Source organism: Melanaphis sacchari, unplaced genomic scaffold, assembly GCF_002803265.2.
Source record: "Melanaphis sacchari strain LSU unplaced genomic scaffold, SCAv2.0 Contig29_pilon_pilon, whole genome shotgun sequence".
Taxonomy (NCBI): Eukaryota; Metazoa; Arthropoda; class Insecta; order Hemiptera; family Aphididae; genus Melanaphis; species Melanaphis sacchari.
Genome location: NW_020271172.1, coordinates 314,593 through 330,120, shown reverse-complemented (window position 1 = coordinate 330,120; position 15,528 = coordinate 314,593). Strand labels below are relative to the sequence as shown.

At 32.4% G+C, this 15,528-nt stretch overlaps 1 protein-coding gene across 1 annotated transcript; it reads left to right on the top strand.

Moving 5' to 3' along the window:
• The first annotated feature begins 1,279 nt into the window (after positions 1–1,279).
• Positions 1,280–6,997, top strand: LOC112595736. The gene is made up of 6 exons (XM_025341036.1): positions 1,280–2,048; positions 4,033–4,148; positions 4,260–4,409; positions 5,051–5,372; positions 5,593–6,024; positions 6,495–6,997. Exons 1-6 carry the CDS (start codon positions 1,280–1,282, stop codon positions 6,590–6,592), a joined length of 1,887 nt encoding a protein of 628 aa, XP_025196821.1. The 3' UTR covers positions 6,593–6,997.
• The last annotated feature ends 8,531 nt before the right edge of the window (positions 6,998–15,528 follow it).

Here is a 15,528-nt window from a genome sequence, read left to right as displayed (position 1 = left end):
TCAGCGCCACAGGCCGCCGCCGTCTGACGGGGCAGCCGCCGCCCATCTGCTGCTTTTCTCGTGCGCCGACGCACGCGCGCTGGCCGTCCGCTCGCCTCCAGGATGACGAACGTCACCGGTTTTCGGCGCCGGCCGACGGGACGCAGGCCCGGACGCCGCCGCTCCGCGCGGCCTGGAACGCTGGTACGCGCGTTGTCGCCGTGGCCGCGGCCGGCGTCACCCTGCCGTGGCGGCCCGCTGCCGCGCGCGGGGCGGACTTGTATGCGCGACTGGGCGGCAGCACCTGGCCGGGCCATTGTCGAGCTGCTTGCTGTCGCTAACCGTCCACGGGCTGCGTAGGGGCCGAACCCGTGGGGCCGGCTGCAGGGTGACGGCCGGAGCAAGGCCGCGGGCTGCGTTTTTGCGACGAGACCGATTTGATGCGATCGTGTTCCGCCACGCCGGCCGCGTTACGCTGCACCGGCTGCCTGTCGACGTCGTCGCCGCGAAACCTGCACCTCATCCGCTCGCTGTCAACTGATCGACGCGGACAACCATCCGTCGCGCGATCTTCCGTCGCGTGGTCGTGGACGCGGATCCGCGACATGGCGTGCGCAACAGCTGGATGGCTGGCGTCCTGGCGGGCGAAGCGGTAGTGTATCGCCGGCGCCCACGACGGCCGTCACGTTGGCGATCTTGTTCGATGTCCGCGTCTCAGCCCGGCGGTGCCACCTGCGATCGTCGTTCGCCGTGCCCGAGTGTCGACGGCCGCGGGTCCAATGTAGCCGGTGCTGCGTTGCGGATACAATATCGCGGTTGCTGCTGCTGCTGGGCTGTTGGCGCTGCGTGCGCCCAGCGGCAGGTACTGTTGGCGTGCCGCCGTGGCGGCTATTGCGTCGATGGGAATTGCGGGCGTCGGGCGTCGTTTTGCGAATATCTGTTGCTGGCTTTGATGGCGGTGGTGATGGTGTAGTGTTGCGTGTCACGTGGGCTTCGGCCAAGTCGTAGAATAGTATTGCTGGTAAGCGTGCGGTTGCTGGTTCCGGTTGTGCTGAAGGCCGTACGGAACGTCGCCACGGTGCCGGCGGAGGGATGAAGACGGCTGCTGCGCCCTGTGTTGCTGTGGTCGCTGCGGCGGCCATCTGTACCCACCGCCGATGGACTTGTTTGCCGTGAGAGGTGGTCCTGGTGTCGGAGATCGTGCGTGGTCTTCGCGGCCAGCCGTTGATCTGCAAGAGTTGCTGGATGGTCCACCGTCTAGTCCTGATGCGTCGTCTTTGTCGTCGTGGCCGTCCGTCGGATGACAGTACATGTACCGAACGAAGTACGCCTCGTGGTCGGCACGTCCGCGGCGGCCGACGACCAACAGCTCCAGCAGCTGGTGGACAGGCTGAACCGGGGCGAGCTCCGGCTGCCGTCGGTCGGTTCGATCTCTCCGTCGCCGTCCAAGGCTGCAGGCGCGCTGGACAGCGCGACGATGGCCAGCACCACGGCCTCCGCCCCGCTCGCAGCGTATGCGCCTCCGTACTCGTCCACCGTACTGCCACAGTCGACGGTGGTGCAGCTGACCGGCGGCGGTAACGGCAAGCGCCGCGAACCGCCGGCCGCGCCGCCGTCGTATTTCCCTACCCCGGCGCCTCCAACGACTACCACCGCACTGCATCAGCAACACCAATACCAAAACTTTTTCCTCCCCACCGCCGTACCGACCGAAACTGTAGCCGTCGCCACTACCGTCGGACAACAACAGCATCAGCACAACAAGTACCATCACCATCAACAACAACAGCAGCAGCAGCAGCAACAGCAGCAGCAGCAGCAGCAGCAGCAACAACAACAACGAAAACAGCAACAACAACAACAGTTTTACACACCGCCGACAATTACCCCGTCGGCGGCGTCTTACACGCCAACTCCGGCGAATTCCACTTTGTCATACTTTAACAACAACAACAACAACAACAAGGCGAAAGAAGGCAAGTTCAGTGGTGCTCTCCGCCGCCGTGGCTATTACGCGATGGCCAAATACATGCGACAAGCCGGCGTGGACGCTGTGCTCGAAGAGACGGGTTAGTATTTATGGGGTAGAGATATTATTTATTTTATTGCTGTGAACTTGTAGGAAATCGCATGTTTTTTTTGGCGATTGTGAAAAGTAGCTTTGTAAGTACGTCATTACGTGAATTGTGTAGCAACGAGTCCATTTATGAAACTTTTTTTTTTGCATTTTTTGACGTTTTTAATTTTTTAGGTCATTTTTTTTTTTTTTTACATTTTTAGGTCATATTGTTCTTTTTTTAGTTCATTTTTCGGTATTTTTAATTAAATACCGTCAATTGACATTTATAAAAACCTAATCATTAACAAAATAAATACATAAAAATAAATTTGAAAAAATGTTTCGGTTGAATAGCATTATACAAAATTCAAATTAAATCAACATTTTTAATATATTTTTTTTATTAAATAAACACATATTTATGTACCTATGTAAAATATAATGTACTAAACTTATAATATCAATATAAATATAAAAATTAAATCGAAAACCATTTTAAGTTTATTTTATATTATGATTTTTGGCATTTAATATTGCATATTTTACGTTTTAAGTACATATTTTAATGCATTTTCTAAGATTTTAAGTATATTAAATTCACAGCCGTACTTATAAGTCATCGATCTTACTTTGTAATTATGTACCTAACACTCTTTACACCTTTAAAATATCTCAGGTATTCGAGTCCAGTGTTTATTTCAGTGAGGTGACCCGTTAACTACATATTGTGATGCGATAATGTGTGAAACGAGATTTCGGCCGAATGTAAGTTATTTTGTGCATCACGGACCACGGTTGATAATAAAATAAAATAAATATTTAACACAATAATTTGTTGGGTCTTACCTTTTCGTATATCAATAGTTGTTAGTCATCAGTAGGGCAGAGGACTTGTAGCTCTAAAAAATCACCTGATATGTACTTAAATATACAAAATATGCATTAAAAATAATGGAGTATTATTTAATATAAAATGTATAAGTAAAATATGTGTAGGTAATAAATGTCTGTTAAATTTGTTTTCATATAATTAACCAAAATTATTTATTTTTTTTAAGAATTTATGTATTTGTAGGTATCTATCTAAAACCAATAAATTGAGCTTAAAACGATATTTTTACTTCCCTTAATTATTTACTTCTAAGGCATACTCCCTTGAAAATTTATGATACCCCCCCCCCCCCAGGGATAGAAGGTCTGAAATAAACACTTTTACACGTCGTAAATTGTTCTATTTTAATAAAAGAAAATAACACGTTATTGTTAAGATCGTAAAAAACAAATCAACGCAGCTCCATCATACAAGTTTTTTTCATCAAAATGTATTAAATTATTTTATTTGAACCTATAAAAACAGTTTCTGGCGCGTTTGTCCTAAAATACCCATTTCCACGAACGCTGAGCCGCCCAAGTCCACCCTCTCATCAAACACCACTCCTTCGCGAATCCTTGCCAAAGGCTTACGGTGGTAGGTGGGTGCACGAGAGTTCAAACACGTGCCGAGAATGACGTGCGTATATCGGCGGCTGCAAAATATATAGGTGGTCCCGGGCAGAGCCCAGATACATTATATTATGTAAAGGGAGCGAGCACTTTGCCGCCATCTCTGCAGACCTGCAGCCACCCATCCACCCCCGATCGCGTTCCCGCAACAAACACCCAATACTGTTTTCGATTTCAACAAAACCATATTCGCTTGACAAACCGTCAATACCAATGTAATGACGAAAACTAATAATATTGTACAGCTATTGTTGTATATTATATTATTATACGCATTAGTCATTCCACATTTCAATATTTTTAATTTAATTTTCATAGATATCTACAGTAGGTATATTAAAAAACAAAAAAAAAGTTTTCTTACTTCAAGCTCAATGCTTACTTAAATATAGTTATATCCCTCACTTGTTATTCTTATACCATTATAATTTAGCATGATCTGCTCTTGTTTTTACAATGTTTTATATATAATAATTTTTAATGCCAAATAGGCCCGTTTACTGTGTTCGTGCCGACGGACAAGGCGTTCAGATCACTATTGGTGCAGCTGGGTGGCCCCGATCGTGCCGAGGACAAGTTCCGCGAAAACCCACGTTTGCTGATCGGAGTAATTATATTTTCTATACTTATTAATTATTATTATTATTTTATTTTCGGTCATCACTGTATTAGTAATGTAACAATATAATTATTAATAATTTAATTTTTTTCGCAAAAGCTTTTATTGCATCACGTTGTGCCTGGAGCGTTCAGAGTGTCTGACTTGATGGCAGGAGACGAAATGACCGGCGTTAGTTTGGCGGGCACGCAGCTCCGTGCAAATTTGTACGCCCGACAGCTGTACGACAACCGATGGAACGATATCGAAGTAATTATACATTATAAATATTTATAAAGAAGATCTGCCAAACTGTCAATTTTAGGGTTCAATATAGATAAACATATTAACATGAAATTTGATACCATTTACAAGAATGTATTTTTTTCGATAAAAGTATATAATTTGTTTTACATCGTAATGGCGGTTGATCTATTCGTCGAGTATCATATTTAAATTTATCAACGAGTAATGATTTTACTTTAAATCCACTCTTTCTTTTTAATTTTTTATTTAATATTTCTTATTTTGTAGTAATTTAAAATAATCTTAAGAAATATGTAGAGAAAAATATTTAAAAAAAAAAAAAAGCTTTTATTATATAAATGTATTACCTCGATTCAAATCTGCTTGTTATCAGACAGTATAATCACTTACAACGATAGACAAAAATAGTTAAGCATAGTCTGTGATAGTTCCAATGCAAATTATTTGCCTCTAAGAGCTGCTTCAAATGGTATTATTTTATACGTGATACCACATTTACCATACGTCACAAGTCACTAAAGCCACTACTCATATTTATTGCTCCTCATATAGGTACCAGGAGCAAGTTGTTTTGAACTAAAACTTCACAAAAAAAAAAATGTTTTAGAGCTTTATTCATTATGTTTAAAATTATTATCCTTAAGGTGCTCACTATCAACGGTGCCCGAGTGTTGGACGACGTTAATCCGACGGCGTCTGCGGCGGCTAACGATGGTTCTACTTTCGACGACGGCAGCAGTGGGTCCACCCAACAGCGTAGAGACATGATATTGTCGTCAAATGGAGGCGCAGGAGGAAGCAATCAACAAATCATGGCTATAGGGCACGCAGTTGACCGCGTGTTGTTCCCATTACCGGTTGGTGACGTGCTCGCCACCATGAGAGCCGACCGACAGCGGCGGTACAACGTCTTCTTGCGAGCCGTGGACGAATACTGTTCGCCCAACGTGCGATCGCTACTCACCGGTAATATATTTATTTTTTTATTGTGACTTCGGTAAAATGCACCTCGGTAGGTATAGATTATTGACGAAAGCACATTTGTAATGTGGTACATGGAAAATAGTTTCCCGGAAAGGACATTTCAACAGTATGTTACTTAGTACCTCTACCGATGATATAATACGTATACCGAACTGGTGTGCTATTTTTCTAAACACTGATCACGTCAATATACAATATACAGGTTCAAGAACTATGACGGTGTTTGCGCCCGTAGATGAAGCGTTCCGCGTACGCCGCGGTTCTGGAAATTATAGCAGCAGCAGCAGCAGCAGCAGCAGTGGTTCAATAATCGATTGGATGCTTAACGAGGACGCCAGCAGTAGGCTCAAAAAACGAAATCGTCGGCGGGTTGCTGACCGGTTCATCCTCAGCCACGTGGTGTTGGCAGGACCGGGTGACCCGCCCATGTACACGGCCGGATTGCGATTTTACCAGGTCAGGGACACTGCGTATCGGCTTCCAGAGAGCGGCGATTCTGCGGCGGCGGCGGAGGACGACGACGACGGAGCAGCGGAAGATTTCAACGGTGGCGGAGACGATGGAAATTTAACGTTATCGCCAAATGACGGTGAAAAATCTCGTTTCTATCAGTTGACTGTGTACAAAGACTCGGGTGAGTTAAATTTAATTTCAATAATTTCAATATTTACTCACCTTAAAATTAGGTACGATATTTTTAATGCCAATTTAATGTGTTGTACCGGGTGAGGAATCTAATATGTATAATACGACTAGATACTTAAATAATTTATGATTTTATGTACGTATAAATAAAGAACCTGTATTTTTATAACAGTAATAATCTAGAAATTATAAATTATAATTATCTGATAAAACTGTTATCATTATCTCAAAAAAAGAGCTTACCACACATTTTTTTAAAATCTAAAATAAACTTTATATGTTTTGAAAAATAATTTAAGCATTTAATTTATTGTGCTTTAAAATCAGAATTCTTTTTGAACGCAACAACTTATTGCTTATTGTCCGATACTGCACTCCCCCTATTGGATTTCGAATTGAATCGATGTATTTTATGACCTACCTTGATGACCAAATTTATTATTATATCTTCAATTTTAGGCAGGATACGGCTGAACGGTGGTGCCGCTCAGGTGTTGGTCCGCAACGTCCCGGCTACCAACGGTGTATTGCACGGACTGGACGCACCATTAGTCTGACGGATGACCTCCCGAAAGATAGTACGATGATCGATCGACGACAACATCTGTGCAAGACGCTTGCACACAACGACGGCAGTCAACGTCGAGTGACCGTTTTTATTTATTATAATTATTATTATTTTATAATTTATGTCATACCTATTACCTATATTTTATTGTATACACTTTTTTTTTTCTATATATTTTCAATTATTTTGTATACACTATTGTAGTAGGTTTCCTACACACTATTGCTGTAATTTTTTTTTCCCAGTGTATTTCGTATAATACACGTTTTAATAATAATATTGAAATTAACGTAATATACACAACTCGCCACATCACAAGTGTCCATAATATCATTATGCACTTCTGAGTGTAGAATTTTATGTTTACCGAATGTTTTTACCATTTTACTAGTGATCTTATAATAATTATTTAAGTTATTTTAATGATAGAGCAGAACAATATTTTTCAACAATTATTTAAAAAAAAAAAAAAAAAATTAAAATAATTTGAAAATTTCTCACGTCTAAATCGATTTTACATGATCATTTTTGTATTTTCTCATGGTTATTTTGAGATTTACTGAGAACTTTTTATTTTGGCTTCTTGCAATCCAAGTAATACCTTCAAAATTTACGATCGATTAATTTTATCGTTTATTTATCGCTAATACAAACACAAAAAAAAAAAAAACACGCACACATCATTGTAAAATCAATGCATTATCGCTCTGATCAATAATTAAAATAGATATCATAAGCTTAGTAAACCAGCATAATTTTTAGATCACTTTCGTGATTTTGTTAAATTTCATTTCAAGTAACGCTAGACAAAACCATGCAGATATCATCAGCATATTCAATTGTAATTCCTCATACATTTCTAGAATGCATATACTGTTTAAAAGTAAACAAAATCCTTGCCTGAATAAAATTGTTTAAATAAATTTCCCTACCCTACACGCCATTTACCTATACTTTCTGAGTTTTGTTATTTAATTAATTATTAGTCCAATTTAAAATACACGTTTACATTCAAAAACTAGCTAAAATTCTAAAAATGTTGATATTATTTTCTGTGTCAAACACGCTTTCATAAAATTTATGAAAATTTTCAAGTGCATTATAAATTTAGTAATACTGACACCGTGGAAAGTTTCTTTGATATTAGTATTTATTAGTATTTACCTAATCATAGACCATAGTTATACTTTATAAATAAAAACCTCTTTAATCATATTATTTTTTTTTGTTAATCACTTGAAATAGTAGCTATTTTTTTATTATTTTTAAGTGATTACAATTTAACTGCTATAATTATTTGTTATTTCATCACAAAAAATGAGATATCTATAATATTATAAATATTCTTTATCCGCAATTAGAAATATGTACCAAATTTATTTAAATTTGTTTTTAAAAACGAGTTCTAATTATACTATAAATAAAAAAAGCAACGCTTTTATGGAAGTAGCTATTTTATTAAACGATGAAAGGAAAGAAAAAAATTATAAGCAATTATATATACATGACTATTCCAATGAAATATACTAAATGCTATAATATGGAAACACAAATTGTAACAATATATTATGTACACATTTTGTATGGCTGCAATAATAAAAATTCTAATCTATCAATGTGTTTTTAGAGTTAGTAAATTATAAAAGTAAGCAGAAATATGTATAATATATATGTTACGGGCAAAGTGGAAATTCGGACAATATATTATACAAATACAATGTCCGAGGTATATTGGGCAATGTAAATTGTGAAGTATTTATACAAAATAATCTGCATAATATATTATGTTTTTATTGCAAATTATTAATATTATTTTTTTTCTTATAAAGTATAAATAGTTATATGTTACGTCTATCCTTTGGTTAAACACTAATGACATTTTGTGAATGCACTATATATCCCGATAACGAAACCAATGAATATCTTATCTCATATAATTTTGGTACGTGCAGTTTTACTTTAGTTGTAGTATACTGTCACTCAGTTTATATTGTGCAGTGCTTAAACAAACATTTATTTATTTTTTACATTTTATTTAAAATGGAAAAATTTAATGCGAAATTGAATATTGTGTTAAATGAAAAAAATGTGAATAATGTGTATTTAACCAAATTAAAATACGACGAATTAATTGAACATATAATAATTAATATAAAGAATAGTTCCCAAAAATTGAAGCCAAATAATTATAAACTCTTGAAGAAATATGATGTAATAAAAATATCTGAAATTAACAAATTAATTGTTCCAGTAACTACAGGTAATAATAAAAAATATATATATTAAAAAAAAAAAAAACTATTTATAAAAATAGTAAATATTATAAAAACAATATATTACTGCAGTTTTATTATAGATATCTTTATTGTTTTTATAATATATTATCATTGATTTTATATTAAATTATTGTATTATTATATTATTAAATATTTATAATAAGCAGCAAATAGACTATGTACATGTACATCAAAATGCCATTCAAGCAGTACATGTGAAAACAAATAATTGAATTGAATTTTTATTTTAATTAATTAGTATAAATAGTATAATAGTATAATTAGTAAAAAAAAATTAAAATTATTTGAAATAAATTAGTATAAATAAAAATAATAATAATAATAATATAAAAATTAATTAATTATTAATTATGTAATTGTTAGAATAAATGTACTTCACAATATTTTAAATGTATAATTTAGGGCGTAATGCGTTTGGGCGAGTTATTTTAAAACATTATAATGTGTTTGGGCGACTTTTTTTTCAATATACCTACTGGGATGCTGTATTTTACCAATCAATTTTCCCTTTCATTTAGTCAGACTTGGGACTGTCAGTGAATTCCACGGGTATGATTAAAAATTGATGTAATGAATAATGTTAAAATATTATTAAAATTAAAAAATATGTAAGTGTACCTAATAATATTAAAAGTTGAGTTAAAATATAATGAAAATGAAAATTTTTTTTCCTGGAAATTTTACCCCCATACGTTGTATATACTCTAAAATCTTAATTTCACCTGACATATACTTATTCCAACTTGTTTTTACATATTCTTGTTTTTCTAATATAACTTTTCGTCGAATATTGTAGATATTTTTATTTATAGCATCGCATTTTGTGTTAGTTTCTACTTGAATTTCGTTTTGTATTAAAAATATAATCAATTTTAAGATCCATATTTGACATAAACTCACTAACACTATAATATACAACTTCACGTTTTCAATGTTCAAGCAAACTGATATTTGAAAATATGATAGAGTTTTACTAGTTGCCCGACCTACATATAAGACTGTGCCACATTTAGGTTGATCTAAAATTCCCTATAGATTTTATATAATAATTATTATTATCTTAACCATTAAATTTTTATCTTTTATATTGTTTTGTTCAAAGACATTATAAGAAACTTGCCCAAACACATTATTATTTTTATGCTGGTAAAAAGGTAATTCGTCCAAACGCAGACCGCCCATAATTTAAGCTAATTTATCATTTGATGATTATTAATTATGTGTAATAATGTAATATTAATAATTTGCAATAAAAACATAATATCATATTATGCAGATTATTTTGTATAAATACTTCATAATTTACATTGCCCAATATACCTCGGACATTGTATACATTGTCCGAATTTTCCACTTTACCCGTAACACATATACATTATAAACTATATATTTTAGAATGATGTGGTCACTGCTCTTGTTCAATCCAAGCACTATATGACGTGATCTAATTCTGTTGTAAAGGGTCATGGGGCATCCCACACATAGCGTCTATATTGATATTGTATCAATTTGTTGTCAAAATATTGTATCACACCTTGATTCGCACACAGATTACAAGATTACACACCAGTGATCAAGCACGATTACAGACCGTGTTTGTATTTTAAATGTCTGTGGTTACAGACATACAGATAAATATCTTTATCGCGGTTCTGGTTTTATAATCAGCTAAATACAATTGATACAAACAAAATATTTTAATCTCATGATTATCGGAACTTATTAAATTTTCATACTTTTATTGACTAGTCCAACAAATTGCCAAGTAAGACAAACATTTCTTTCAAGTTGAATTAGAGCACCAAAGAAAAAATGCATATTTATGCATAAATCGCGATTTTTATGACAACACGCATTTTTTATACGATATTTTAGATAATGTAGAATATTGTTTAAAATAGTTAACAATAGTTTTCTTTCCACCATCGAAAATAATTATTAACGACTAACATCAAATGAAGATAAGATATTTGAAGAGAACATTCTAATTTTATTTTTTTAAATAGTTTTCTAAATGACTCGCCATTACTATGCTAGCTGTAGGTACTGTCCACATACCTATCAATCTCGTAGCGGTAGAAATAATTTCGATAGTTGAAAATTCACCACAAATGATCAAAAGATATTATAAATTATAACAACAACAATTAATTTACAGTTCTTATTGATTTTAGCGGTTTTTATCTTCTAGCTCAAACAGTTATCAAGTTCAGACAACTTGTATAGTGCTTATGGTATTGATTTTTATATTAACTACAGTTTGCTGAATGATGAAAAAAATGTATTTTTATTTTAGTTTAGTGTATAGTCATGATGAACACATTAGTTAAATAGGTTGTAGGTATATCTTATTTTTAATATAGGTGTTAACCAGTTTGATGACCACAATTTTATATTATTAGAAGCTAATAAAAAATGAGGGCTTACATTTTTCAACAAATGACTTAAAATCATTCCTTGGCTATGCTATTTTTCAAAACTTAATGTGGTGTTTTTTTGTAAACACAGGTGTTGTTTTTGCTTCTTGTGATGGAGTTGGACAACAAGTACTAGATTAGTTTGTTGTAAAACTTTTCATAATTAGAAAAAAGCTAAAGAAGTACACTTGTTATTTATTAAATATAGTTGATGATTGATTATAAATTTTAGTAAAAGAAATATATGTTAGATATTATCCAATTATAATGGGTTAAAATACCATAAATATTCTATTTTAAAATCAGACCATTTTTTACTAGACATTTTATAAAATGCCAATATTATACCCATTGCCGCTAACATAATATGTATGAATTTCAAAATGTAACATACAAAACTAATAATATTATATGATTTTTACTATGTGATGTTTTCTTATGGTCACTATGTAAATGCTAACAAAAATATGATCTAAATCTTAAAGAAGCTATAAAATTCTCTGAGTGTTACAATTCAACAGTAGACTGTTTAAGAAAAAACATTGATAAAGAATTTAAATTTATGTTTAAAGAAGCAAAGTAAATATATAATTAAATTCAAATTAAATAACAGTTATTTTAACTTTTAAACTCAATTAGAAAATTGCTTTGATTTTAAGTATCAAAATTTCTGTAAAAAGACTAAAAAAATGTCAACAGAATTATGCAAATCGATTTTTTGGCGTTAGATCAATATAAATCCTAAAGACTACTGTAAAATTACAATAGAAATATACATATATCTTGTAGGTATAGATTCTTTTATAAATAGTTAAAAGAATTCTTATTCATAAAAGTATTTTAACAGGTTAATTTCAATAAAATTTAAATTTAGTTTTTATAGAAAAATATATTATAAATATGTTTTTCAGGTTACCAGTGATTATTTTACAGTGAAATTGAATATGAACCATTTGAAGAACCCCTCAGATTTTATCTGGACTCTATAATAGTTGTTGCTGAACTAAGAATATGACAGTAAAATTGAAAGCAAATATTACAACTCCTAAAACGGCCATAGATATTTTACATTTATGTAGAGTAAACTTTTTAAAATATTTATCATTTGTTAAAAATATTAAGTACCATACCAGTATCTATGTCCACTCTTGAGAGAAAATTTTCATGTATAAAACGACTGAAAACTTACTTAAGAAACTCAATAACTGAAGTAAGCAGTACATATTTTATTAATATTATACCGTAATTTTCCTAAAGTTTTTGATGTACTAACTCAAAACACAAGAAAAATTGATATCATTTTGTAAATATAATATTTTAATTAAAAATATAATTTGTTATAACTTAATACATAAAAAAGGGGGTATGGGGGCTTAGCCCTCACATCTCACTTTTCAATAAATTTTTATATCCCCCATATCCTAATAAAATCTTGAGAACGCTTCTGTAAAAAGTAATTGTAATAGGTAAATAACAAAGGAATAATGATGAGGAAGAAACAAAATCACGACCAAATTATTAAGTATTATTATATTATTTAATAATTCAAATAAAATCACACATGCAAATATCATTAAAATCAAAAAAAAAAAAAATATAAAATAATATTAATAATCATGAATTGAAAAAAGTCAGATAAATAATAGTATGATACAATGGAATTATTAATCATAGATAATAAACAAAAATCATAAGAGTAAATAATTCATAAATGTTTTGAAAAAAAAATGTTAATAAATTACTGCATAGTAAATATTATGAAGTATAGTATAACTCATTGATTCCAATGATGTGTTTACAAGTGATACATTATATAATTTTTACAATAATAATTTTATGTTGTTTTAAAAAATTTAAACACAAATTTTTGAACTGCATACTTTTACAATTATTAAACAATAATATGACCAATTATTAATACTAATAATAAGAAAGCAACAGTTAAAATAATATATAATCATAAAATATAGAATAAAAAATATCAGTACATTAAATAAATACACTGGTTAAATAAACAGATTGTAAATATACCAAAAATAACTCGGGTGTCTATTAAATAGTTTGTACTTGGTTACTTTTATAACAACTTAAGTTATATAATATTTTGAATAGGAAATTTAATTGAAAATAATTATTTTTTAATATTAATTGTCAAATTAAGAAAATGAAAATGTTATTTTAGGGTCTCATGAAATAAATGAGTTTGTAATCAATATAGATAGTATCAGTACCAATTGAAAAACCTTATTAATATTTAATTCTTGAAATATTATTTGATGAAATAACTTATGAATGAATATGATATTAATATTATGATTATTATTTGACTGATATTAGTATTTTAAAATTAATAAAATAAAAATTATAGCTTTTATCTTTGAGCCTTTAAATACCAAGTACACAAAATGGTAATTTAATGTACCAAAAACAAAAAAACGAAACGAAACAAGATAAATATCGATATCGAGTTACTAGAACTTTAACGTATCCATGGAAGATCGATTAAAAAAAATAAGTTTGTTAATATTATTAGCGAAAATTGAATTGGTTCATATAATAATATAATTAAAATAATAAGAAAATTGGCTTAATCAAGAATTTAACCGTACCTAGTAAATTGCTATTAAATTTAAGATAAATAAATTAAAAATTAAAATCAAACTAAGCTTAAGGATTTAAACGCATGTGATGTACGAAGGAAATATAAATAAATATATGAAAAGAACTTGTACCAAATCACATGCGCATACAATTTATCTTTTATATTAGTTTTAATTCAAACTAATAGCCATGGCAAAAACTTAATTATATTTTTAAACTGTAGACAAAAAAACTATGATAATTATTATAGTGACTTAAAAATACGTACTAAGCATGTAACATTTTTTTTTTATGTATGACAGACAATAATATAATATTATTTATTTAACGATAAATCATATACCTGATAGATTTTTTCTTATTCTAACTCATACAATAATAGTATTAAATGACATTTTACAAAAGAAATATAATGGGTTGATGTGATTGATTGTAACGTTGGCAACACCTCTAAAATTGAATAATCATGATTGGCATTAACAAATAATCATAGTTAATTATTATAAATTATAATACCAAAAAAATAAAAACTAAACCAAAATAACCTTAAACATGTAAACTAAATTTAACTTAATAATTAACCTATAATTATTATTATTTTAATTAATAAATAGTATTAAATTAAATTTTAAAAGAAATAAAAATACTTGGCGGATTGATATTACAAATTGTAAAATTAGTGACCACTATGAAAATAATATCAATAAATAACTTGAATAAATTTAATCATATCTAATTTATTTAAAAAATGGAAAATATAAAATAAAAACCAATATAAAAAATCTGTCACGAGACTTAAAAATAATTTTGAATTTCAGTTGTGGCATAACTTAAATACATATAAAAAACATATTTAATGTAATATTTAAATTAAAATTATAAACTTAAGTCAACACTTAAACTATCGAGCGGGCATGTACACACAAATGTTGTAGTTAACTGGTAACTAACGACCAAGTGAGTGTACGCAGGAAAATATATATGAAAAAACAAGAACTTCAACTCGAGCAAACTAAATTTAATTACCGTTTCTTCATATTAATTCATAAATTATTGTATGATTATTTTGATACTAGTTCAATCATAACCTAACCTACATTAATACTATCGAGCGGGCGTGTACAAACAAATGTCGCAGTGAACTAGTAACTAACGACTAAGTGGATGTATACAGGAAAATAAAGATGAAAAAACAAAAACCGCGACTCGAGCTTAAAAATAATAACAAGCATGTTCATGTTTTGACTGATCCAACGATCAGTCGTAATTTATACTATTCACTTAAATTACAATTATAATTATACTTATTCTATATTAATACTATCGAGCAGGCGTGTACAAACAAATGTCGTAGTTAACCATCAACTAACAATCAATAAACACAGAAAAATAAATTGAAAAAACAAAACCACGACTCGAGCTAACTTAGTTTGTTGTGCATTCAATAAATAGTTGAGGGTTTAATTTTATACTAGTTACCTACTAGTTACAATTATAATTATACTTATACCTATATTAATACTATCGAGCGGGCGTGTACAAACAAATGTCGTAGTGAACTAGTTACTCACGACCAAGTGAATGTACGCAGGAAAATAAAGAAAAAAAAA

Coding starts and splice junctions, on each gene's coding strand:
- LOC112595736 (XM_025341036.1), top strand. CDS start 1,280: ATGACAGTACATGTACCGAACGAAGTACGCCTCGTGGTCGGCACGTCC. Junction 2,049..4,032: donor CGCTGTGCTCGAAGAGACGG/GTTAGTATTTAT, acceptor AATGCCAAATAG/GCCCGTTTACTGTGTTCGTG. Junction 4,149..4,259: donor ACCCACGTTTGCTGATCGGA/GTAATTATATTT, acceptor TTTTCGCAAAAG/CTTTTATTGCATCACGTTGT.